Below are 27,884 nucleotides of genomic sequence, written 5' to 3'. Positions count from 1 at the left end.
GCCTCCCTAGTAGCTGGGATTACAGGTGCCCACCACAACGCCCAGCTAATTTTTGTATTTTTAGTAGAGACGGGGTTTCACCATGTTGGCCAGGCTGGTCTCAAACTCCTGACCTCAAGTGATGTACCTGCCTTGGCCTCCCAAAATGCTGGGATTATAGGTGTGAGCCACTGTGCCCAGCTGGGTGTAATTATTTTTTGAAGCTTTCTTTTGTTTTTCAGAGCACATGAATAATTCTAAACTTGTTCATAACCTGTAAAATGATATTGCCTTCATAGGCAAGGAAAACTATTAGATGTGTTATAGTCATCTCCAAGCTTATCCTACAGTCATCTACTGTGTTTTTATTTACCACAGATACACCAACATTCATCACCATAAATAATACTTCTCTGTTGCAAATTTGATGCCACAGGCAAAAGAAAAAAAAAGTCTTTAAAATATTTATTCTTACAATAGGATGGTCTCTTGTCCTTCTTTATGCCTTATTACAGTCAAGTCATTTATTTTTATTTTTTAATTTTTTTTTTTATAGTCAAGTCATTTTAAAACAAGAGTCTCATGCTCTGGAATGCCATACTTTCCTTTGTGTTCCTCAAACAATTTCCTAACTTCCTCCATATAGGTCTGATGTAACTCCTCAATCTGCTCCTGGGTCGGGTGCAGAGTCTGACGAACAGGGATCGGACGGCCAACTGCAAAAACAGGGAATACATCATACGTGAGGAACTAAAACCACTCCACCACAGACCGCCGCCCCTAATGCACAGCTGTGAACACAACTGCCAATCAGAATCCCTCCAGCCTGCTCACTCCAATCCTTGTTTCATTTCACTGGCTGCCTGCAGTGGTCACACCACTCCATCTGATAACAAATAAAGAACTTTCCTCCTCAGCAGACACTGGATTGTCGGGACGCTGGTGGTTTCGACTTTGAGTCAAATGAGCTACTGTGCTGACTGCAGCTGGGGGGTGAGTGGACATAGCTGTGTGTCCACGTCACCAGCTTCCTCCCTCTGGAACAGTTGACAGCCAGACCACAGTGCCCTGATTATTACTGACTGTGAATCCTCACGTCACGTGGCAGTCCTCTGGTCTGACTTTTTTTTTTTTTGAGACAGAGTCTTACTCTTTCACCCAGGCTGGAGTGCAGTGGCACAGTCTCGGCTCACTGCAAACTCCGCCTCCCGAGTTCAAGCAATTCTCTTGCCTTAACCTCCCACTGAGTAGCTGGGATTACAGGCTCCCACCACCATGCCCGGCTAATTTTTTTTTGTATTTTCAGTAGAGACGAGGTTTTGCCATGTTGGCCAGGCTGTTCTTGAACTCCTGACCTCAAGCTGGAATTACAAGCGTGAGCCACTGGCCAGGCCCAGTCTGCCTCTTTTGAGTGTCTTTCTAAACAATTAAAAAATACGTATCTTCACAGCTAAGTATCTATATTAGAGAAATACACATAAATGACGTGGATTCCATTGTTTGTAATAGTGGGTAACTGAAAAACAACTAACGTCTCAATAGAAAAACTGTTAAATAAACCATGTAATAGTCATTCAATAGAATCCTAGGCAGAAATTTTTAAACAATGAAATAATATAAATATGTGTACACATACACAAATACACACAGATGTCTAAAATGTATTAAGTGGAAAAATAATTTGTAAAATAATACAGTATGATCCATTTTTGAAACAAATGTTTATATTCCTAAAAGTATTATACGTTTTTAGTGCATGGAAAAAAGTCCGAAAAGAGAGAGAAACATAAAAGTTCCTTTTTGGTAAGGAAGTAGGGATGGGGAAATTTCACTCTAACTGTATTATACAAATTTTCTACAAATGAGAATGCATTTGTGTTTTCCCAAATACATTAATTAAAAACAAATCTGGCAACCTCTATACATATTTTAAAAGGTGTTTATATAACATCTCACTTGTCTCTGATTTTTAGAAAATACAAAAATTCCCATGGCTTTGGCTCTTGCACTCGCTGCGCCACCTGCTGGTCGGATGCTGCTACTGATGCCAAGAGTTGAAAACGCATAGGATGGCCGCGTGCAGTGTCTCACGCCTGTAATCCCAACACTTTGGGAGGCTGAGGCGGCTGGATCACCTGAGGTCAGGAGTTCGACACTAGCCTGACCAACATGGCGAAACACCGTCTCTACTAAAAATACAAAAATTAGCCGGACGTGGTGGCGGGCACCTGTAATCCCAGCTACCCGGGAGGCTGAGGCAGGAGAACCTCTAGAACCCAGGAGGCAGAGGTTGCAGTAAGACCGGATTGCGCCATTGCACTTCAGCCTGGGGGACAGAGCAAGACTCCGTCTCAAAACAAACAAACAAGCAAACAAACAAACAACAACAAAATGTACAGGAAGTTCAATGAGGCAGCAAACTGCTGCCTCTGACCTCATTAGCTTGGGCATGAGGTCAGGTGGGCTCTAGGTAATGAACGGGACCCACAGTAGAGCGACCTTTGTCCTATCCTGAGTCACCTCATGTCACATACGAGGTTCTGATTCATGTCAGTAAGAGTGGGTGGTTAGCTAAGCAAAATATGAACAAATGTTAAGTCACAGAAAAGGAAGAAAGTGATAAATGACATCAGTATGGGAGCTGAGGGGGCACAGAGGACACACACACACACACACACATCCTTACTGCAACATTAATATTCTCAAATTGCTAAGAATTTAACCAGATATAGCCTTGAAAAGCTCATGTGGTTTTCTCTGATAGCTTGGATGTCACATTTATACATAGTAGACATAAGTCCTGTTTAACTCAACACAAAGAACTGGAAACAACCATCTCACTGTCAATTGTGGTTGGAAATATGGACTAGCTGAGGCTAATGTAGTGATGAGGTAGAACTGGGAGCGGGAGTTGCACAAAAAGCACAAGGCTGGGCTGGGTCTAGTCCCAGCTCACCAGTAAGTGCCCTGAGCAGGTGACTTTCTCTCTGGCCTTAATTTCCTTTCCCTTTCCCTCGCCCTTTCCCCTTCTCTTCCTTCCCTTCCTTCCCTCCCTTCCCTCCCTCTTTCTCTTTTTTTCTTTTCTTCTCTTCTCTTTTCTTTTTTCTTTTCTTTTCTTTTTTTCTCTTTCTTTCTTTCTTTCTTTCTTTCTTTCTTTCTTTCTTTCTTTCTTTCTTTCTTTCTTTCTTTCTTTCTTTCTTTCTCCTTCCTTCCTTCCTTGTCTTTCTTTCTGTCTTTCTTTCTTTCTGAAACGGAGTCTCGCTCTGTCAACCATGCTACACTGTAATGGTGCGATCTCAGCTCACTGCAGCCTCCGCCTCCTGGATTCAAGCAATTCTCGTGCTTCAGCCTCCCAAGTAGCTGAGATTACAGGCATGTGCCACCACACCCAGCCAACTTTTTTGTATTTTTAGTAGAGACAGGGTTCATGATGTTGGCCTTGCTGGCTTCAAACTTCTGGCTTCAAGTGATCTACTAGCCTCAGCCTCTCAAAATGCTAGGTCGGCGTGAGCCACCACAGCCAGCCTCTGTGGCCTTAATTTTCACATGCATAGGATAAAAGAGTAGAATTCCAAGATCTTGAAGCACTCTTCCAGCACTGAGCTTTACTGTTGTTTGAAGAAGATATTGAGAAATCTACATGTAAATCTACTAGCAAATTTGTGGCTTCATTAAAATAGCTTCTGTTTTCTTAGTGAAATTATTCCAGTGAGAGAGGTCAATGTGACTATTCAGGGTGGGGGTAAGGGACCAATAAAAAGACTCAGTGGTCTAAGAAGATGAAGTGTGTTCTTCTCTGCTTACTTTAGCTAGTACTTCTACATTCTGAATTAGTGAGTCTTCTTTCCTCTGAGCTATCCTACAGCTAATTTCAATCCTGTGCTTTTCTCATTAATTGTTTTACTACATTTCAGATGGTTCTTCCAGAGAGCTTAAGCATGCTCATATGGAATGAATTCCTTTTTTTTTCAGACAGAGTTTTGCTCTTTCTCCCAGGTTGGAGTGAAGTGGCACGATCTCAGCTCACTGCAACCTCCGTCCCCCAGGTTTGAGCGATTCTCCTGCCTCAGCCTCCCAAGTAGTTGGAATTACAGGCACGCACCACCATGCCAGGCTAATTTTTGTGTTTTTAGTAGAGACAGGGTTTCGCCATGTTGGTCAGGCTGGTCTCAAACTCCTGACCTTGGGTTATCCACCTGCCTCGGCCTCCCAAAGTGCTGGGATTATAGGCATGAGTCACCACACCCGGCCTAGAGTGAATTTATAATCATAAGACTTATCCCTTTAAACTGTGAGATAGACATAATCTTCTTGTCTTTGCCTTAGTTGTAGGAAAAGTGAGGAGCTGAAAGTTCCTAAACTACACTCAAAAAAGCCCAGGAAATTAATACGACTTAAACCCAGCATTCCTGCCCCTGCTTCTTAAACTAACCCCAAACCGGATTAGAGAGTAAGAAATCTTTCTCAATTGCATTTTAGGGATGAAGCCAGAAGTAACAGAACACAGATCATAATCATACCTTTACTAAATAATTCAAAAAAGCCCATCTCAGGGAAATGAGGTTGAAAGCTACCAGCCTAATAGCAGTGGAAAACAACCTGCTATTGTGAGTTCAGTTCCAATATAGCTGCCCTGAAGCTAACTTGTGCCTATATTGGAAAAAAAGCTATTATTTATCGAGAGTCTACTAGATGTTATTAAGTCAAATCCCCGGAAAAACCTAGCAAGACAGCCATTATTGTCCCTATTTTACAAATGAGAACAATGGGCACAAGAAGGCTAATTAATTAGCCAGCCCATGGAAAAACACCACAAACCCGAATGACGGTGTCAGAAATATAAAACTTCAGGGAACGGGCTCCAGCCAAAAGACAGAGAGATGAGGACACTGAGGTATCCATGTACCCTCTTGGCTCTAAGACGGTCACTTCACCTTCTGCAAAAGGGAGGACAGATGGAGAGAATAGCTGATTAGGGCCTTGGCTCTGAGGGCCCCTAGCTTGCTTCAAATCCTAGCCCTATTTTCAGAGGCACTGGAACCAGTGCAACTCCATCTTGAATAGGGGCTGGGTAAAATAAGGCTGAGACCTATTGGGCTGCATTCCCAGGTGGTTAAGGCATCCTAAGTCATAGGATGAGATAGGAGGCTGGCACAAGGTAGAGTTCACAAAGACCTTGTGATAAAACAGGTTGCAGTAAAGAAGTCAGCCAAAACCCACCAAAACCAAGATGGCAACGTGCGACCTCTGATCATCCTCATTGCTACACTCTCATTAGTACCACGGCAGTTTACAAATGCCATGGCAGCGTCAGCAAGTTACCCTCTATGGTCTAAAAAGGGGAAGCATAAGTAATCCACCCTTTGTTTCGCATATAATCAAGAAATAACCAAAAAAATAACCATGCTCTGTCTACGGAGTGGCCATTCTTTTATTCCTTTACTTTCCTAATAAACTTGCTTTCACTTTATGGACTTGCCCTGAATTCTTTCTTGTGTGAGATCCAAGAGCCTTCTCCTGGGGTATGAATCCGGACCCCTCTCCTGTAACACTATCATAACCTACCCCTAATCCCTTAGGCCCAACACTCAATTACTTGGGGTCTCAGCCTGCATCAAAGACCTGATGAATTACAAGCTTTCATCACATTTTACTCTTACTTATCATGAGAGCTCAAGGTCCTCATCTGTAAAAGCAGTATACAAAACATCCCTGCCATACCCAACTCCAGTGTTGTGAGGGTCAAATAAAAAGATCTACTTGGAATTGTTCCATACTGAGTTATTGCAAATTGGGATACTCTTTTTTTTTTTTTGGAGACGGAGTCTCACTCTGTCGCCCAGGCTGGAGTACAGTGGCGCGATCTCGGTTCACTGCAAGCTCCGCCTCCCGGGTTCACGCCATTCTCCTGCCTCAGCCTCTCCGAGTAGCTGGGACTACAGGCGCCCACCACCACGCCCGGCTAATTTTTTGTAATTTTAGTAGAGACGGGGTTTCACCGTGGTCCCCATTTCCTGACCGCGTGATCCGCCCGCCTCGGCCTCCCAAAGTGCTGGGATTACAAGCGTGAGCCACCGCGCCCGGCCGGGATACACTTAAAAGGGTCCCTGGAGCCCTAGAAGACCAGAATTTTCTCTCTCCACAGAAAGATCTTTTTAGTACTAAGGAGAAGAAAAAACATTTTCAACATAAGACTAAGTTAGTTGAAACTTCTGCAAAACTCCCTTTTTACAAAACAAAGGGGGAAAAAACTCAGCTGCATCAGGCTGCTCTTAGAAATAGAATTCCTTGCCCTGGAAAAAAAAGCTGCCAACGCCTACTTGTGACAGAGTCAGGAATCATAGCTTTTGTTTATGTTTCACTGCTTTTTATAGCTGGTATGCTCAACTGCTCCATTTTCCAATTCCATCCAACAATTCAACATTGGTTATGCATGTATTGCCTTACACAGCAATCTTGCTCCAGTTTCTACAGTGCTATGCTGTACCTAAAATGAGGGAGGTTTGTGGGCCTGTGGTATACACAGCTGGAAAAGCATTTAGAAGTGGGCATTATTTTTTCTCATAGAGGCAACCAGTGGATTTTTCATAGCAAAAAAAAAAAAAAAAATCTTTGTTTTATTATTCTGTAATTGTAAAGATTCTGTAGAGTTGATTGTTCTAATAGTCTCATGCAGGAATTGCTCTCCAAGATACTACATAGCTGTATATTAGAGAAAAAACAGGCAGGGGCTATGTGGCCAACAAGGGTTAAAAGGAGCAGGAACCTGGGTGTCAGATGAAGCCGGAACGCAAAGCAGGGCTCACCTGTGGCTTATGGTGGAGTCTCAAAAGATGCCCAATGTCAGCATGTGTGCATGTGAGTATGTATAGGTCCACACACAGACACACTCACTCATGAACGTTCATTGAGCACTTGATATGTTGTCCTGGGTACTGAAAGGCAGAAGAATATGCCACCCTAAAATATGCCACTTTGGCACAGAGATTATTTTGAGCTAAAGGCACTAAAAACAAACAAACAAAAAACAAAACAAACAAACAAAAAAACCCCTCAGGTACAAGAAGGGCACTCTAACCTCCCCTTTTCTTCCTGAAAGCAGGAAACAAAATTCCTCTGTAAAAGATGCCCTCCCTATAGTAGGAAGGAAGGAACGTTATCATCAGAGATGTGGAGACAGGCCAAGAGAAATCTGTTCAGACCTTATTAAAGTAACTCTTATCTTCCTTTAGTCTCCCCATTTACTTTAGCTATTTTTCCACAATTGCCTTTCTTTGTTCAACCTCGTACATAAACTCAGCCCTTGCCACTTCTCTGGGTCTTCACTTTCTTGTGGGGGTTCCCACATACTTGCAAAAATCTGCATGCTTTTCTCCTGCTGGTTCATGTCAACTTCATTCTCAGGCCCAGCCAGTGACCCTAAGAGGCTAGAGGTAAAGGTTTGCCTCCCCTACAACACTATGTTAGTGCCCTTAACATTATTTCCTTTAATCTCTTTAATTTTACAATGAAAAATTAAGTTTCCCTTTTTTTAAAAATAATTTATGAAATCCCTTACTTAGTCATTTTTTGTTGTTGTTGTTTTTTTTTTTGAGACAAAGTCTTGCTCTGTTGCCCAGGCTGGAGTGCAGTGGCTGGAGTGACTGCAACCTCCACCTCCCAGATTCAGTCTGCTTTTTTCCCATCAGAATATAAAAGTGACTTGAAACACAGTGGATTACTTTTGTCCTCATGTGGTTTCAAACTAGCTTTATTTAAATAAAATGCATTCCCCTACCTATCTTTTTTATTGAAAAAAAAGTCAAACCTTCAGAAGGAATACAATAAGCACTTGCCTACCCCTATCTAGACGCAGCAATTTCTAGCATTTTGTGCACATGTGCACACATATGTGTGTATATACATGTGCATTATTATTTCTATTTTTGTGGGGCCATTTGAAAGTAAGTTGTGGACATCAATGATTCAATCATGTGAATCATCACTAAATATTTCTGCAGTATTACTTAAAAACAAGAACAATGTCCTATATAACAACACCATTATTATACTCAAGAAATGTAACCTCTTCACAATATTATTTTGTACTTAATCCAAATTCAAACTTTATCAGTCACCTCAATATCGTTCATAGTTGTTTTCCCGTCAATCTACAACAGCTGTTGTGTTGTATGTCTCTGAGGACCCCCTCCCTCTTGTCTCTTATGACACTGATATTTTTAAAGAGTCCAGGCCAGTTGTTCTGTACAACGTCCCACAATCTGGATTTGTCTGATTATTTCCTCATGATTTGATTCAGATTAACATTTTGGCAAGTTACTTACACAGGGAACTAGAAACATATTCGAAAGCTCTCAACAAGCTAGGCAGGAGGCATTTACTCCATTTACCAACCTGCATTTGCCTAGCACCTGGAGTCTAGACTGCCTTCCCATGTATCATGACGTTTAATCCCCATAATATCCCTGTGAGAAGACAGAATAATTATAACGGTCTCTTCTTTCATAGTTGTAAACTCTGAGGTTCAGAGAAGATAAATGAAACATTCAAAGTCGCTCAGAGTCAGACCTCAAACCCACACCACTTCCTTCTGTACATCCAGCTGCTACATAATAAATGCCTCTTAATGCCAAGATCAATCTCTATGTGGCCAGTGCTGGAGCATCAGCCACAAGCCATCAGGGCAGGCCTGTGGATGGAAAGAACCCCCTCCTTTCCCCTCCCCTCCCATGCCCGCCCCTCTTTTTGTCTCTCTCTCTCTCTTTCTTCTTTCTCTTTCCTTCCTGCCTTCCTTCCTTTTCTTTTTCCTTCCTTCCTTCCTTTCTCTCCTCTCTCTCTTTCTCTTTCTTTCTTTCTCTCTCTCTCTCTTTCTCTTTCCTTCCTTCCTTCCTCTCTTCCTTTCCTTTCTTTCCTTCTTTAATTCCTTCTATCTCTCTCTCTGTCTCTCTCCTCCTCCTCTCTCTCTCTCTTTTTCTCTCTTTCTTTCGAGACAGTCTCACTCTGTCACCCAGGCTGGAGTGCAGTGTCACGATCTCTGCTCACTTCAACCTCCACCTCCCAGGTTCAAGTGATTCTCATGCCTCTTCCTCCCAACTAACTGGGATTACAGGCATGAGCCACTGCGGCCAGCCGTGGGGAACTATTAAAGCATGGAGAATCCAGGCTTCTCTGGACACCTGTGAGAGGATTTAGCTAAGGTGATGATTTAGGATGAATCCAACTAATACTGAGTGAGTTGATGTTTATCTTATGATGTAAGGTAGCGCTTACTTAAGTTAATAAAGTAGGAGAGGGAGTAGAGGGACCACAAAATAACTTGCTGCTCTGAGATGTTGCCTGAATCCTTCCTGGGGTAGGACAGGAAGAACTCACATCAGGGAGTCAGCAATGAAGCCACACTGCATTTCAAGTGCATGATTTAAAATAGAAATGAACACAGTCATTTACATCACTGTTTCAGCCTTATATTGTGTTTTATTCTCTGTGGCATTTGATTGACACATGGCTTTACTTTTTTATGGAATTGTAAATCTTCTATCCTCCACTTGTGTTTTTGCAAGTAAATAAAAGTCTTTAAATACAGTCTTGAGGGTCTGGTTCACACAAATCGAGATGCTCTACATTACTGACTCCCATTCTTATACCTTAAGATCATAGCAGCTGAGTCTTTATGAAACATATACAAAACATATTCTTAGCTTGAGTTTTTAAATGTTTGAAACAACAACGGGATATTGAGGATGATACAGACTACTAATCATTGTAACTGTTTGCAGAGTAAGTAGAGGGAGGGACTGAAGCAATTTCCCCCTTTCTGAATGTTTAAGAGAAGCACATTGGACAAGTATGAGTGAAAACAAGTTAATACAGTTGCAGTTTTCCAGTCTTGACAACTAATTCAGATTCAGTAATTCTATTCAACCCTTGACTGATGATTATTTGTCAGTAGAGGTATAACTAGGCGATATCAAATGGCAAACCATTTAAAAAATAAAAAAGCTTAACTTAACCAGGTGACAAGTGCAATCATTTAAGTCAACAGACTACACTTGCTTTCAGCATCAACAGCTTATTTCATGTGAGCATATGGTTACATTTCATTAAACTTTTAGTTCCTAATATCATGCCTTACAATTTCCTTTATATCATCCCCAAAGCTATCAATAGTACTTTGCACGTAAAAGATCAAAAATGGTTAATGAATATTATGCCAAAAAGGTAACCAGCTTGTCTTGAACAATACCATTGCAAACTTAAATTTATCTCAATATTCCCATTACCCTAAGTGATCAAGTCTGTTAACATTCTATTGTATTAAATACAGCATTTAAGAATAATGTCATGTGAAATCCATTTCTGCTCCAATTTTTCAGTTAACACCAGCTCTCGAATACTCAGCAAGACACCACCTCGTAAAAGGAAGAAATATTAAGAAATATCTCCCAACAGAAGCCAGGCGCGGTGGCTCACGCCTGTAATCCCAGCACTTTGGGAGGCTGAGACGGGCAGATCACAAGGTCAGGAGATAGAGACCATCCTGGCTAACACAGTGAAACTCCGTCTCTACTAAAAATACAAAAAAAAGTAGCCAGGCGTGGTGGCGGGCGCCTGTAGTCCCAGCTACTCAAGAGGCTGAGGCAAGAGAATGGCTGAACCCAGGAGGCGGAGCTTGCAGTGAGCAGAGATTATGCCACTGCACTCCAGCCTGGGTGACATAGGGAGACTCCGTCTCAAAAAAAAAAAAAAGAAGTATCTCCCAACAGGTAAAATCTCCTCAAGCCCAGAACATGAAGCTTGCAGAAAGTCTGAAGCATGTGGCTGAAAAACTCTGTCATGAGCTCTGCAACAAAGCTGGAGTACACAGGTGCAACCTATGTCCAGAAAAATAGAAGGTGTATGGGGACAAATGCTACCAGTTCTATAAAGATAGCAAAAGTTGGCCGGGAGTGGTGGCTCATGCCTGTAATCCCAGTACTTTGGGAGGCTGAGGCAGGCAGATGACGAGGTCAAGAGATTGAGACAATTCTGGCCAACATGATGAAACCCCGCCTGTACTAAAAATACAAAAATTAGCTGGGCGTGGTGGCGCCTGCCTGTAGTCCCGGCTACTTGGGAGCCTGAGGCAGGAGAATTGCTTGAACCTGGGAGGCAGAGGTTGCAGTGAGCAGAGGTCGTGCCACTGCACTCCAGCCTGGTGACAGAGTGAGACTCCGTCTCAAAAAAAAAAGACAGCGAAAGTTGGCAAAAATGTAAATATATCTGCATTGCTAAGAACTCTACCATCCAAAGATAAACACAAAAGAAATGCTAGAGTTTGCCGTGTCTCAAAGCTACTCTGAGTTTTTCTACTCTTATTGGACAGGGCTTTTCCACCTGGGCAATGGCAAGGCCTTGCTGTGGAAGGATGGAACTCCTTACTCTTCTGAACTCTTTGATATTATAATAGATGGCACTACCCTATGAAGCAGAGGCTGTGTGACCATCCTCAATGGAAAGGCTTTCTCCAAGAACCGCTGAGAGTTGAGGTGGTATGTGTGTGACAGGAGGGTGGCAATGGTGAAGCCAGAGACCCTCCATTAGCCTCCCTGAACCATTAGGTGAAAGTGATTGACTCTCCAGCTGCAACTACCAACAACAGAGTAGGAAAGTGAGGCCAATGCAAGGGCTACTTGAGACACTGGGAAATGGAACATAAGCAGGAAAGACTATCTCTCTGACTAGTACAAGATGGGATCTCATGTTTCCTGTTCAGGGTCACCAGCATTTCCGAGATAGGGTCCATACACATATTTACCAGTCACAAGAAGTCCTGTTTATATGCCACCAACCAGCCTCAGAAATCCATAATGTTATCTACCTTCTTGGCTTAGAGATAACATTTAGCTTTCTTTCTTCTCAGCATCTATGTCACCTCCCTGTTTCGATGTCACCCTTACACTTGGGGGATTGAGAAACTTTTTGAAGTAGAGGAAATACATGGAAGTAACATCTTTTGTCCTGACGGTCAACTAGTCCATGAGAAGTTAGCCATCACTCCCCAGATTGTACCACCAAATGCACAAGCAATCCTTATTTTGTTTCAGTTCATGCTATTCATTTTCCAATCTCTCACTAAAAACCCCATCTGCTATGTCTATGGCCTGCTTCCCTACAGGGATGTCTCTTGTCATACGAATCTCAATGTCTTATAAACATATGTTCCTGTGTCCATTAAGAGTCTGATAATTCGGCCCTTCTATAGTTCACGAGCATGAGGATTGGGTGATCACGGGCACATGTGAGATGTGCCACCCTCTGAACCTTGTCACAACATCGGCACATTACCCATCTGACCTGAAGGACAAAAAAAAGATTCTTTACAGGCGGTGGCTCACGCCTGTAATCCCAGCACTTTGGGAGGCTGAGGCGGGTGGATCACCTGAGGTCGGGAGTTCAAGACCAGCCTGGCCAACATAGTGAAACTCAAAATACAAAAAATTAGCTGAGTGTGGTGGCGCATGCATGTAATCCCAGCTACTTGGGAGGCTGAGGCAGGAGAATCGCTTGAACCCGGGAGGCGGAGGTTGCAGATCATGCCATTGCACTCCAGCCTGGGTGACAAGAGCGAAACTCCATCTCAAAAAAAAAAAAAAAAAAAAAAAGATTCTGATAATTGTCTCCCTTCCACAGGAATTTCTCCTAGGAAACAAATATATCCCCAACTCAGTTTCATATCAGAATTACTCTCCTCAATATTCCCTTCAGAGAGATTGAAAACCAGAAAAAAAGTCATTCTTCATGTGCATCTGCAATAGTTTGATTTCAGTTCCTATTTTCTTCCATTTGACCCACATTTATACCTTTCAGATACTTAAGATTTAATAATAATAAACGTAATTACTGTGAAAAAAAAATGTCATGTGATTGCACATTAAATGGAAAGCACTTATAAACTGATGGTAGTAAAATCCTAGCCTAGCGAAACAGACCTAAAACAATATTTGACTATATTTGAATTTTACTTAATGGGCTATCCATGGTGAACATATTACTTCCAGCTTCATAATAAGTTTATAGTTTTAGTAATTCTGCTATTAGTGCCGGGCTCAGTATGTTCTCATTTTAGCTCTCCAATCCTCTTCCAATCTGAGGAGCTAAATACTTTGCTCCTGGGTTTTTTGTTTTTGTTTTTCTGAGATAGGGTCTTGCTCTGTCACCCAGGCTATAGTGTCATGGCGCAATCATAGCTCACTCCAACCTCCAACTCCTAGGCTCAAGTGCTCCTCCTTCCGCAGCCTCCCAAAGCACTGGGATTACAAACACATGCCATGGTGCCCTACTAATTTTTAAAATTTTTAGTAGAGATGAGGTCCAGCTTTGTTGCCAGTCTGGTCTGGAACTCCTGTGCTCAGGCATTCCTCCTGTCTCAGCCTCCCAAAGTGCTAGGAATACAGGTGTGTGCCACCACACTTGGTCAACCCCTCAGTGTTTTTATCAACATGGTCTTCACCCTCCTCCCTCAACTGGATTCTCCCAAACATGCAGCTTTTTAAAATCAGATGAGTCTAACTAGCAGTCAGAATCTACAAGGAATGCAAATAAATCAGCAAGAACAAAACAAACAATCTCATCAAAAAGTGGGCTAAGGACATGAATAGACAATTCTGAAAAGAAGATATACAAATGGTCAACAAACATATGAAAAAATGATCAACATCACTAATGATCAGGGAAATGTAAATCAAAATCATAATGCGATACCACCTTACTCCTGCAAGAATGGCTATAGTCAAAAATTCAAAAAATAATAGATGTTGGTGTGGATGCAGTGAAAAGGAACACTTTCACACTGCTGGTAGGAATGTGAACTAGTACAACCACTAGGGAAAACCGTAGACATTCCTTAAAGAACTAAAAGTAGAACTACCATTTAATCTAGCAATCCCACTACTGGGTATCTACCCGGAGGAAAAGAAGTCATTATACGAAAAATATACTTGCACACACATGTTTATAGCAGCACATTTTGCAATTGAAAAAATATGGAACCAGCCCAAATGCCCATCATTGAGTGGATAAGGAAATTGTGATATATATATATATAAACATCATGGACTACTACTTAGCCATAAGAAGTAATGAAATAATGGCATTTTCAGCAACCTGGATGGAATTGGAAACCATTATTCTAAGTGAAGTAACTCAGGAATGGAAAACCAAACATCGTATGTTCTCACTCATAAGTGGGAGCTAAGCTATGAGGACACAAAGGCATTAAGAATGATGCAATGGACTTTGGGGACTTGGGGGAAAGAGTGGAAGAGGGGTGAGGGATAAAAGACTACATATTGGGTAGAGTATACACTGCTCCGGTGATGGGTGCATCAAAATCTCAGAAATCACAACTAAAGAATATATTCATGTAACTAAACACCACCTGTTCCCCAAAAACCTACTGAAACAAAAAAAATAAGTCTATAGCAGAATAGCAGAATATATATAAAATAGCTAGCTGCAAAAAAAGAACCTTTTGCTATAGAAACTGATGCCTATGTGAACTGAACATAATGAGGACACTTATCATACAGAAATGTATGATTCAGAAATGTATGACACATCATACAGAATGTATGATACAGAAATGTATGATACAGAAATGTATACATACAGAAATGTATGACACTTATCATACAGAAATCTATCTATAAACTCTGATATAACTTGTCATCAAAGAATTGCTATGTTATAATCGGCTGGCACAGAGAAATAGATTCATTATAAAGTATTAGAAACTTTATTTTGAAAATTGGATTTTACTTGTGCAATAGCAGTATTCTTTTTTTTTCTTTTTATTATTATTATTATTATTATTATACTTTAGGCTCTATGGTACATGTGTGCAACGTGCAGGTAAATTACATATGTATACATGTGCCATGCTGGTGCACTGCACCCACCAACTCGTCATCTAGCGTTAGGTATATCTCCCAATGCTATCCCTCCCCCCTTCCCCCACCCCACAACAGTCCCCGAAGTGTGATGTTCCCCTTCCTGTGTCCATGTGTTTTCATTGTTCAATTCCCACCTATCAGTGAGAATATGCGGTGTTTGGTTTTTTGTTCTTGCGATAGTTTACTGAGAATGATGATTTCCAATTTCATCCATGTCCCTACAAAGGACATGAACTCATCATTTTTTATGGCTGCATAGTATTCCATGGTGTATATGTGCCACATTTTCTTAATCCAGTCTATCATTGTTGGACATTTGGGTTGGTTCCAAGTCTTTGCTATTGTGAATAATGCTGCAATAAACATACGTGTGCATGTGTCTTTATAGCAGCATGACTTATAGTCCTTTGGGTATATACCCAGTAATGGGATGGCTGGATCAAATGGAATTTCTAGTTCTAGATCCCTGAGGAATTGCCACACTGACTTCCACAATGGTTGAACTAGTTTACAGTCCCACCAACAGTGTAAAAGTGTTCCTATTTCTCCACATCCTCTCCAGCACCTGTTGTTTCCTGACTTTTTAATGATTGCCATTCTAACTGGTGTGAGATGGTATCTCATTGTGGTTTTGATTTGCATTTCTCTGATGGCCAGTGATGGTGAGCATTTTTTCATGTGTTTTTTGGCTGCATAAATGTCTTCTTTTGAGAAGTGTCTGTTCATATCCTTCACCCACTTTTTGATGGGGTTGTTTGTTTTTTTCTTGTAAATTTGTTGGAGTTCATTATAGATTCTGGATATTAGCCCTTTGTCAGATGAGTAGGTTGTGAAAATTTTCTCCCATTTTGTAGGTTGCCTGTTCACTCTAATGGTAGTTTCCTTTGCTGTGCAGAAGCTCTTTAGTTTAATTAGATCCCATTTGTCAATTTTGGCTTTTGTTGCCATTGCTTTTGGTGTTTTCGACATGAAGTCCTTGCCCATGCCTATGTCCTGAATGGTAATGCCTAGGTTTTCTTCTAGGGTTTTTATGGTTTTAGGTCTAACATTTAAGTCTTTAATCCATCTTGAATTGATTTTTGTATAAGGTGTAAGGAAGGGATCCAGTTTCAGCTTTCTGCATATGGCTAGCCAGTTTTCCCAGCACCATTTATTAAATAGGGAATCCTTTCCCCATTTCTTGTTTTTGTCAGGTTTGTCAAAGATCAGATAGTTGTAGATATGTGGCATTATTTCTGACGGCTCTGTTCTGTTCCATTGATCTATATCTCTATTTTGGTACCAGTACCATGCTGTTTTGGTTACTGTAGCCTTGTAGTATAGTTTGAAGTCAGGTAGCGTGATGCCTCCAGCTTTGTTCTTTTGGCTTAGGATTGACTTGGCAATGCGGGCTCTTTTTTGGTTCCATATGAACTTTAAAGTAGTTTTTTCCAATTCTGTGAAGAAAGTCATTGGTAACTTGATGGGGATGGCATTGAATCTATAAATTACCTTGGGCAGTATGGCCATTTTCATGATATTGATTCTTCCTACCCATGAGCATGGAATGTTCTTCCATTTGTTTGTATCCTCTTTTATTTCCTTGAGCAGTGGTTTGTAGTTCTCCTTGAAGAGGTCCTTCACATCCCTTGTAAGTTGGATTCCTAGGTATTTTATTCTCTTTGAAGCAATTGTGAATGGGAGTTCACTCATGATTTGGCTCTCTGTTTGTCTGTTATTGATGTATAAGAATGCTTGTGATTTTTGTACATTGATTTTGTATCCTGAGACTTTGCTGAAGTTGCTTATCAGCTTAAGGAGATTTTGGGCTGAGACAATGGGGTTTTCTAGATATACAATCATGTCATCTGCAAACAGGGACAATTTGACTTCCTCTTTTCCTAATTGAATACCCTTGATTTCCTTCTCTTGCCTAATTGCCCTGGCCAGAACTTCCAACACTATGTTGAATAGGAGTGGTGAGAGAGGGCATCCCTGTCTTGTGCCAGTTTTCAAAGGGAATGCTTCCAGTTTTTGCCCATTCAGTATGATATTGGCTGTGGGTTTGTCATAAATAGCTCTTATTATTTTGAGATATGTCCCATCAATACCTAATTTATTGAGAGTTTTTAGCATGAAGGGTTGTTGAATTTTGTCAAAGGCCTTTTCTGCATCTATTGAGATAATCATGTGGTTTTTGTCTTTGGTTCTGTTTATATGCTGGATTACATTTATTGATTTGCGTATATTGAACCAGCCTTGCATCCCAGGGATGAAGCCCACTTGATCATGGTGGATAAGCTTTTTGATGTGCTGCTGGATTCTGTTTGCCAGTATTTTATTGAGGATTTTTGCATCAATGTTCATCAAGGATATTGGTCTAAAATTCTCTTTTTTTGTTGTGTCTCTGCCAGGCTTTGGTATCAGGATGATGCTGGCCTCATAAAATGAGTTAGGGAGGATTCCCTCTTTTTCTATTGATTGGAATAGTTTCAGAAGGAATGGTACCAGCTCCTCCTTGTACCTCTGATAGAATTCGGCTGTGAACCCATCTGGTCCTGGACTTTTTTTGGTTGGTAAGCTATTGATTATTGCCACAATTTCAGCTCCTGTTATTGGTCTATTCAGAGATTCAACTTCTTCCTGGTTTAGTCTTGGGAGGGTTTATGTGTTGAGGAATTTATCCATTTCTTCTAGATTTTCTAGTTTATTTGCGTAGAGGTGTTTGTAATATTCTCTGATGGTAGCTTGTATTTCTGTGGGATCAGTGGTGATATCCCCTTTATCATTTTTTATTGCATCTATTTGATTCTTCTCTCTCTTTTTCTTTATTAATCTTGCTAGCGGTCTATCAATTTTGTTGATCCTTTCAAAAAACCAGCTCCTGGATTCATTTATTTTTTGAAGGGTTTTTTGTGTCTCTATTTCCTTCAGTTCTGCTCTGATTTTAGTTATTTCTTGCCTTCTGCTAGCTTTTGAATGTGTTTGCTCTTGCTTTTCTAGTTCTTTTAATTGTGATGTTAGGGTGTCAATTTTGGATCTTTCCTGCTTTCTCTTGTGGGCATTTAGTGCTATAAATTTCCCTCTACACACTGCTTTGAAGGTACCCCAGAGATTCTGGTATGTTGTGTCTTGGTTCTCGTTGGTTTCAAAGAACATCTTTATTTCTGCCTTCATTTCGTTATGTACCCAGTAGTCATTCAGGAGCAGGTTGTTCAGTTTCCACGTAGTTGAGCGGTTTTGAGTGAGATTCTTAATCCTGAGTTCTAGCTTGATTGCACTGTGATCTGAGAGATAGTTTGTTATAATTTCTGTTCTTTTACATTTATTGAGGAGAGCTTTACTTCCAAGTATATGGTCAATTTTGGAATAGGTGTGGTGTGGTGCTGAAAAAAATGTATATTCTGTTGATTTGGGGTGGAGAGTTCTGTAGATTTCTATTAGGTCCGCTTGGTGCAGAGCTGAGTTCAATTCCTGGGTATCCTTGTTGACTTTCTGTCTCGTTGATCTGTCTAATGTTGACAGTGGGGTGTTAAAGTCTCCCATTATTAATGTCTGGGAGTCTAAGTCTCTTTGTAGGTCACTCAGGACTTGCTTTATGAATCTGGGTGCTCCTGTATTGGGTGCATATATATTTAGGATAGTTAGCTCTTCTTGTTGAATTAATCCCTTTACCATTATGTAATGGCCTTCTTTGTCTCTTTTGATCTTTGTTGGTTTAAAGTCTGTTTTATCAGAGACTAGGATTGCAACCCCTGCCTTTTTTTGTTTTCCATTTGCTTGGTAGATCTTCCTCCATCCTTTTATTTTGAGCCTATGTGTGTCTCTGCACGTGAGATGGGTTTCCTGAATACAGCACACTGATGGGTCTTGAGTCTTTATCCAATTTGCCAGTCTGTGTCTTTTAATTGGAGCATTTAGTCCATTTACATTTAAAGTTAATATTGTTATGTGTGAATCTGATCCTGTCATTATGATGTTAGCTGGTTATTTTGCTCGTTAGTTGATGCAGTCTCTTCCTAGTCTCGATGGTCTTTACATTTCGGTATGATTTTGCAGTGGCTGGTACCGGTTGCGCCTTTCCATGTTTAGCGCTTCCTTCAGGAGCTCTTTTAGGGCAGACTTGGTGGTGACAAAATCTCTCAGCATTTGCTTGTCTGTAAAGTATTTTATTTCTCCTTCACTTATGAAGCTTAGTTTGGCAGGATATGAAATTCTGGTTTGAAAATTATTTTCTTTAAGAATGTTGAATATTGGCCCCCACTCTCTTCTGGCTTGTAGGGTTTCTGCCGAGAGATCCGCTGTTAGTCTGATGGGCTTCCCTTTGATGGTAACCCGACCCTTCTCTCTGGCTGCCCTTAACATTTTTTCCTTCATTTCAACTTTGGTGAATCTGACAATTATGTGTCTTGGAGTTGCTCTTCTCGAGGAGTATCTTTGTGGCGTTCTCTGTATTTCCTGAATCTGAATGTTGGCCTGCCTTGCTAGATTGGGGAAGTTCTCCTGGATAATATGCTGCAGAGTGTTTTCCAACTTGGTTCCATTCTCCCCGTCACTTTCAGGTACACCAATCAGACGTAGATTTGGTCTTTTCACATAGTCCCACATTTCTTGGAGGCTTTGCTCATTTCTTTTTATTCTTTTTTCTCTAAACTTCCCTTCTCCCTTCATTTCATTCATTTCATCTTCCAGGGCTGATACCCTTTCTTCCATTTGATCGCATCGGCTCCTGAGGCTTCTGCATTCTTCACGTAGTTCTCGAGCCTTGGTTTTCAGCTCCATCAGCTCCTTTAAGCACTTCTCTGTATTGGTTATTCTAGTTATACATTCTTCTAAATTTTTTTCAAAGTTTTCAACTTCTTTGCCTTTGGTTTGAATATCCTCCCGTAGCTCGGAGTAATTTGATCATCTGAAGCCTTCTTCTCTCAGCTCGTCAAAGTCATTCTCCGTCCAGCTTTGTTCCATTGCTGGTGAGGAACTGCATTCCTTTGGAGGAGGAGAGGTACTCTGCTTTTTAGAGTTTCCAGTTTTTCTGCTCTGTTTTTTCCCCATCTTTGTGGTTTTATCTACTTTTGGTCTTTGATGATGGTGATGTACAGATGGGTTTTTGGTGTGGATGTCCTTTCTGTTAGTTTTCCTTCTAACAGACAGGACCCTCAGCTGCAGGTCTGTTGGAGTACCTGGCCGGCCGTGTGAGGTGTCAGTCTGCCCCTGCTGGGGGGTGCCTCCCAGTTAGGCTGCTCGGGGGTCAGGGGTCAGGGACCCACTTGAGGAGGCAGTCTGCCAGTTCTCAGATCTCCAGTTGCGTGCTGGGAGAACCACTGCTCTCCTCAAAGCTGTCAGACAGGGACATTTAAGTCTGCAGAGGTTACTGCTGTCTTTTTGTTTGTCTGTGCCCTGCCCCCAGAGGTGGAGCCTACAGAGGCACGCAGGCCTCCTTGAGCTGTGGTGGGCTCCACCCAGTTCAAGCTTCCAGGCTGCTTTGTTTACCTAAGCGAGCCCGGGCAATGGTGGGCGCCCCTCCCCCAGCCTTGCTGCCGACTTGCTGTTTGATCTCAGACTGCTGTGCTAGCAATCAGCGAGATTCCGTGGGCGTAGGACCCTCTGAGCCAGGTGCGGGCTATACTCTCCTGGGGCACCGTTTCCTAAGCCCGTCGGAAAAGCACAGTATTGGGGTGGGAGTGGCACCCCTGGAAAGGGAACTCCCTGACCCCTTGCGCTTCCCGAGTGAGGCAATGCCTCGCCCCTGCTTCGGCTGGCGCACGGTGCACTCACCCACTGACCTGTGCCCACTGTCTGGCACTCCCTAGTGAGATGAACACGGTACCTCAGATGGAAAGCAGTATTCTTGAAAGTAATCAATTCCTATTCTAGTGGAAAATGTAGTCGTTTCATTAATAAAAGGAATACCAGAAACAAAAATCAAATAACATCTACAGGATTATTGTTTCAGGAAGTTCTTACTCAAAGCCACTTCCCTTGCATTAGCACCTCAATCAATAACAAGAAACATTGCTTAAAGTAAGCTAATAGCTGTAGTCATTTTATGTACATACCAACAGTGTGGATGGCTTTCCTATAGGGCATTAGGCCAAAATTGTACTGAAAAACTCCCCTGGCATGAAACAGGGGCAAAGGAAACCCCATGATCTTCTGTAGTTTATTCTGAACAGTTCCAATCCATGATCCTTCGGGGTTGTCAATTTGTTTAAACAGTTCATTTTCACCAAAAGAAACACTGGGACCAGAGAGGCGCTGCAATAACAAAGGGGACGGGTAAGAATTTTCAATGAAAAGGATTCAAATAATTTATTCTGTTTAGCTGACTCTTGCAACAAATTCTGAAAAAATTTTTAAATGTGCCCAAGCCTTCCTATATTGCTAACTTCACATTCATTGAGACTGTCTTAAACTTGACATTCTTTAGGGAGGAATTTCAGCAGGCTAGCCATTGACAGGATTTTATTATATAGAAAATTAGGGTTCCAGGAAACTTCTCTTTTATCTATAGCTTTGGCCACTGTTGATTTGGCTGGAAAATTACACTGTATAGAATGTTGGTGTTTGTTGTTGTTCTCGTTGTTTTGCTTTTAGAGTTAAGTTTAATTGCTGAATGTCATGGCATTGAGCTACTGTAGTAAAAAGGTCATATTCCATTCCCCAAGAACATCCACACCTGCTTTTACTGTCAGATCGATTTGGAGGAGGTCTTTAAGGGCTGGAAAATCACCTTACTTCTTCGTGGTTTGTTTAATAATGTCTTAACTTTTCTGACCCCCTACTTTCTACAAAAAGCCACTTACCCATGGGTCAAAGCAATTTTAACAAATCCTTTCCGCTGGCGGATGAACAGAGTGAACTTTCCAGGATGAGCATCCAGTGATTCTTTTGCACCCCCAGGGACAATGACAGAGATGTTTCCACCTCCCTCCTTGCTTACCACGTAGGACACACTTTTCTTGGAAACTGAAACTAGCCCTTAGTGAATAAAACAAAAAGTGTAACTAGTTATCCTTTTTTAAAAAAATTACAATGTTTTATCATAATATTCCATGACAATAGTAAACATTTAACAAAATTTCCTACACTGCTTACCTTTGGAGCACTTTGTAAGTCTGTAATTTTTCATAGCCAAATCTTCAGTAATGTATTCTATTAATAAGTTAACATTTTGGCAGGTAATGGGCTAGGTCTTTAAAATGTCATTCAGTCATTACTAGGTCTACCACTTGTTTGTTTAGGTAGGTTGTGCACTGCTGAACTCTAGAAGACACCATTTATATTGCATTCTAATAAAAGGATCCCCTGCCCCTGGAGTTGTTCAGTGTACAACCTGCACAGCTGTATGTGGTGGCCTTGATATTTATCCTGGCGAATTTTTACACAGAACCAAAAAGTATATTCTCCAAGAGGCTGCAGTAGATTTTCTGAACATACAATGGCCTGTTTTCAGATATTCTATATGGATCATTATTTCCAAAACCTGGATTTATAATATAAATGTGATATTGTTTGACTGTGTCCCCACCTAAATCTCATCTTGAATTGCAACTCCCACAATTCCTTCATGTCGTGGAAGGGACCAAGTTAGAGGTAACTGACTCGTGGGGGCAGGTCTTTCTCATGCTGTTTTCGTGATAGTGAATAAGTCCCATGAGATCTCATTGTTTCATAAAGAGGAGTTTCCCTGCACAAGCTCTCTCTTTGCCTGCTGTCATCCATGTAAGACGTGACTTGCTCCTCCCTGCCTTCCACCATGATTATGAGGCCTCCCCAGCCATGTAGAACTGTAAGTCTTTCAAACCTCTTTTTCTTCCCAGTCTTGGATATGTCTTTATCAGCAATGTGAAAACAAACTAATACAAAATGGTTAAAAAAAAAAAAAATCAAGACATTTGACAACCTAGATCACGTGCCAGATCTCTACATGTTTCCAATAAGTATAGTCTGACTTTGGTAAATTGTTTATTTAAAACAGTTAGATAATTGTTTGGTCTGTATTTCAGGCTTTCCCATGTAAAAATAACTTAAAAGATTCCTTTTCAGATTTCACATGTTCTACATACTCTTGGAGGAAAATATAGGAAAGAATAAAGAGAAAAATACAAACCAATCTTTAACTACATTTCAGAAATAATCACTTTTTAATGTCTTATGTTTCTTTCCATTCTAGGTTTTATCCATTTTTATTTAGTCATAACAGAATGTGTTAGACAGGTTTTATAAAGACATAGCATATCTCATCTCTTGAAGAAAATGGTATGCTAATTTTACTCTGGGTTTCTATTATGGGAGGAATTATGACAGGATTCTGAATGACCAACTGACCTCTTAAGAGGCAGAGGATGCTGGGATAGAGGTAGAGAGCCTGAGCCTGCCTAGATGGGTTTGAACCTTCATTGAGGTCAAGACATGCCATTCTGCTCTGTGTGAACCTGAGTGAGAGTTGGGTGCATCTCTTCCACCAGGAAGAGGGCCTCTCGGGTTTCCACACCCCTGGCTCTCCTAGCTTGCCTCTGGCCACTTCTCCGTTTTCCCTCAGGCTCCTTGTCTTCAGGCCATCCTTCAATGCTGCTATTTCTTAGGGGTCCTTCCTTATCTCTCTTGTCCTCTAACCTCATTTACACCCATGGATTCAACTACCATTTATGTATGCTGAGTTCTCCCAAATCCATCTGTCAGGAGATCTTCCTCCTGAGGTTCCAGGCCCATATCTCCAAATGCCCAATTGACATCTCTACATTGACAGCTCTAAGACACCTCAAACTACACGTCTCCAAATCAAATGCATTAAATTCTCCCTTAAAGTTGTCCCTCTTCCAACATTACTTATCAAGGTGAATGGTCAAAACACAGCTTCTTCCATATGTAGCCACCTTCTCCTTTCTTAGCCACCACACTGGCTGATCATTCATCCATTTAAAAGCATTTATTGAGCACCTGCTCCTGGCCAGGTACTGGGCTAAGTATTGATAATAATGACAAAATACAGTTACTGCCTTCATGAGGATGAATCAATCACTGAGTCTTAGAGACTGTATCAGATATTTTTGATATTAATCTCCTCTTCTGTATCTCCAGTGCCATTGCCACTGTTAGCTTAGCCCTTATCACCTCTCCCTTCATCACTCAACAGGCCGCTTCCATCATCAGTCTCCAGGCCTACCTGCCTGTAACCACGTTCCAGGCTGCTGCCTGAATTATCTTTCTATCACACCAAATCCATCAGATCCCTCCTTTGCTCAAAATCCCTCCAAGTTCCCCATGGCTTATCTACAAGATAAAATCTAAAGTCCTCTGTATGGTATATAAGGCTGTTGTGATCTGATTCTGTTACCTGTCCAGCCTTAAGGGGTAAACAGAAAGAAGTATGAACCTGAAACACAGTTGGCTGTGGCTGACACCTGGTAAGTATAGATACACCCAAAATGGGACAAGAGGAATGGGTTGGAGGTGGGATTTAAAAGGACTTACAGATGCAGAATCCTATTGGGTAAGATCAAAACAGACTGCTGTCAACAAAGGCCCTCTGAAGCCCTATGGTTCCTTACTACGTGAGGTCTGGTGCCTATGTCTGTCACTCTTTCACACCCAGAGAGGCAGCCACGTGGGCAGGCACAGTGGAGAGGGGCAGCCTTGGACCAAGGGCTGTCCTAGGAAGCTGGTTCTGGGAAGTATAGATAACTCTTTAGACTTAGAGACAAGGATAGTCCAAACCTCCACTGGCTGAAAGTTTGAATATTTCTATTTACCTTTTAAGGTACTGAAGGTTGTACCACAGAAAACAATTCATGATGTCAGAAAACAATTCATGATGTCAGAAACCAGTGATTGCTGGGCACAGTGGCGCATGCCTGTAATCCCAGCGCTTTGGGAGGCTGAGGTGGGCGGATCACCTGAGGTTAGGAGTTCTTGACCAGCCTGGCTAACATGGTGAAACCCCGTTTCTACTAAAAATACAAAAAATTAGCCAGGCGTGGTGGTGCATGCCTGTAATCCCAGTTGCTCGGGAGGCTGAGGCAGGAGAATCACTTGAACCAGGGAGGCAGAGGTCGCAATGAGCCAAGATCACGCCATTGCACTCCAACCTGGGCAACAAGAGTGAAACTCCGTCTCAAAAAAAAAAAAAAAAGAAAGAAAGAAAGAAAAAGAAACCAGGGATTGCAAACAGGTTTCCTCTCCAAAGCCAACTCTAGCAAACTGCAGTGGCTGTAGGGGCACTATACGGAGAAAGACTCTAAGATGGAGTATATGTGTCTGATAAGGCTATGGAGAAGGGGGTACCTACATCTCTTGTGCCATGAATTTGCCAAACCTGCTCTTAACTATACGACTCAAACTCACCTGCGGCAATGCTTTGAATAAGCAAACAGTACATTTTAAATATGTTTCTGTGCTTTTGTGAAATTTAAACAATTTTCTCTGTAATTATCTTCCTTTTATAAAACTCTAACATAATGTATAGAAAACAAGGAAGAGAAGTAATTCCCCCCCACCCCAACTTTGGTGGTTAAGAGGGGGATAGTGCACCCTCTGCAGGCCAGATGCCGGATCTTCTGGTAGCTTGGAGGGTTTAGTGCGCCCTCTAGTGTGCCCTCTGGACCGAGCTGGACTTTGAAAACAGAAACAGAACCTGAAAACTCAGAGGTGAATTCTGGTACTTGGGTGCTTAGTGATATCCTACCAGGTATGTGAGGACAATAGTGACTGGAGAAATTAATAAGACGTAATAAAAATCTAGAAGACCATGAACAATTCTTTTTTTTCTTTCTTTCTTTTTTGAGATGGAGTCTCGCTCTGTCGCCCGGGCTGGAGTGCAGTGGCAAAATGTTGGCTCACTGCAACCTCCACCTCTTGGGTTCAAGCAGTTCCCCCACCTCAGCCTCCTGAGTAGCTGGGATTACAGGCGCCCACTACCATGTCCTAATTTTTGCATTATTAGTAGAGACGAGGTTTCACTCTGTTGGCAAGGCTGGTCTCGAACTCCTGACCTCAAGTGATCCAGCCCACCTCGGCCTCCCAAAGTGCTGAGATCACAGGTGTGAGCCACTGCCCTCGTCTCTTTTTATTTATTTTTTTAACTGTGATTGGGTCTCACTCTGTCACCCAGGCTGGAGTGCAGGGGCACCATCTCCAGTCACTGCAGCCTTGACCTCCCAAGCTCAGGTGATCCTTCCACCTCAGCCTCCTGAGTAGTTGGGACTACAGATGTGTGCCACCATGCCCAGCTAATTTTTGCATTTTTTGTAGAGACAGGGTTTTGCCATGTGGCCCAGGCTGGTCTCAACCTCCTGGGCTCAAGAGATCGGCCCGCCTCAGTCTCCTAAAGTGCTGGGATTACAGGCGTGAGCCACTGCACCCGGCCTGGACTCTTATTTCTGAGCCAAGTTATTTTTAATCTAGGAAGACAGCAAGTTGAATATGTTTAGTTTTATCACTGCTGTTACTTCAAGACAAAATGAAAGACATTTTCCAATTCTAGTATTCGTAACAGCATGCATGGTGCCTCTCCAAGAGTGTGACTTGTCACTTTCTTGATCCATGATTTCTTTTTCTACATCTGAATACACAAACTGCATTCATTACTTTATTTGATCATTGTGTTAATATTCATTGAACATTTCCATGTTCCAGTCACCATGCTGGATACTTGGGATGGAACAGAAAAGAAGACAGTTTGTGTTTCTGACACTTACAGTCCAGTGGGGGAGGGCAGGAAACACCCAGACACCATAGGAAGTGCCAGATGAGGATAAAACAGGTTTTACTCTAAGAGACCATAAACACACATGGGCCTGGGAGGGAATGTTCTGTGTGCTCCTGCTACCCCAAAGCACTGTGGAAACAGTGATCTGCCATCATTTACCAGTACTCATCACATATTCTCAGAAGACAGGACACCAGAACCAAAGTGGCAGCACGTGAAGGTATGACGTAAAGCCAGGAAACAGGTCCTTGAGGTCGGAATAATTTATAGAAAAATTCCCAAAGGCTCCAACCGCCATTATTCCATAGGGGTGAAACCCAAATATATAATTGTGACTTGGATCCAAATCTTGAGTTTTGATGAGCTACAGCACATTCATATTGAGATTTAAAAAAAAAGACAGTTCCCTTATTATTTTCCAATGAGAAACAAAAGGACTAGTTTTTATGTCATGAGAAAATGGAGAACGTGACTCATTTTTGTTCCCTGGGTTGGAGCTGTTTCCAAATTTCTAAACTATCTTCTGAGCCCAGATCCCTTTATATATAGCCTTCTAGATTTTGTCAAGTCAGCTTACAGTTCATTTAGTAATTGGAACCAAATTGCAGCCTTTCTCCCTGCTATGGTTTGAATGTGTCCCTCAAAAGTAAGTGTTTAAAAACTTAATCCCCAAAGCAACAGTGTTGGGAGGTGGGGCCTAATGAGAGGTAATTAGGAATGAAAGCAGAGTGAATGGATTAACGCCATTATCACAGAAGTGGGTTTGTTATCTTGGGAGTGAGTTCCTTAAAAAAGAATGAATTCAACCCCCTCTTGCTCTTTCTTGCCCTCTCCTGCCCTTCCACCTTGCGCTATGGGCTGATGCAGCAGGAAGGCTCTTGCCAGATGCCAGCATCTTTGGTATTGGCCTTCCCAGCCTCCACAACTGTGAGAAAAAAATTTGTTTTCTTTATAAATTACCTAGTCTTTGGTATTCTGTTATAGCAGCACAAAACAGACTAAGACATCCCCTCTGAAAAAGAAGCTTGAGACATATGTGATGAAAACAAATTTCCACTCTTCTCCTAACTCAAAATAATACTTTATAAAACAACTGTACTCACATGAATTGGAAAATAGTCCTTAAAGTGTTTCTAAAGAGTCCAATTTTTGATCCAGCTGGATCTCCTGCCTCCTCCCTCTGGGGTATGCCAGTCAAAGTGAAGCCATGTCAAATAAGGGATGTAAAGGAACCAATAGTTGTGTATGATCAGCATCACAGTGATTCCAATGGACATCGGCCCTGTAAG

At 41.7% G+C, this 27,884-nt stretch overlaps 1 protein-coding gene and 1 non-coding gene across 2 annotated transcripts; one reads left to right on the top strand and one right to left on the bottom strand.

Annotated features, from left to right (window-relative positions):
- Positions 1–540: 540 nt before the first annotated feature.
- MOGAT1 (monoacylglycerol O-acyltransferase 1) lies at positions 541–27,884 on the bottom strand (the record flags this gene model as incomplete). Its single annotated transcript, XM_054478788.1, is given in 6 exon segments — positions 541–695; positions 20,945–21,127; positions 21,130–21,143; positions 21,692–21,866; positions 26,755–26,959; positions 27,699–27,884. Coding segments are annotated over 6 exon segments (918 nt in total), but the record flags the coding sequence as incomplete, so codon positions are not given.
- LOC129032290 (small nucleolar RNA U13) lies at positions 12,209–12,313 on the top strand. Its single transcript, XR_008501301.1, has one exon. It is a non-coding gene; the product is annotated as a small nucleolar RNA U13 (small nucleolar RNA).

This window comes from Pongo pygmaeus, chromosome 11 (genome assembly GCF_028885625.2).
Source record: "Pongo pygmaeus isolate AG05252 chromosome 11, NHGRI_mPonPyg2-v2.0_pri, whole genome shotgun sequence".
Taxonomy (NCBI): Eukaryota; Metazoa; Chordata; class Mammalia; order Primates; family Hominidae; genus Pongo; species Pongo pygmaeus.
Note: the sequence above shows the minus strand (reverse complement) of the source record. Positions and strands in the feature narration are given on the sequence as shown.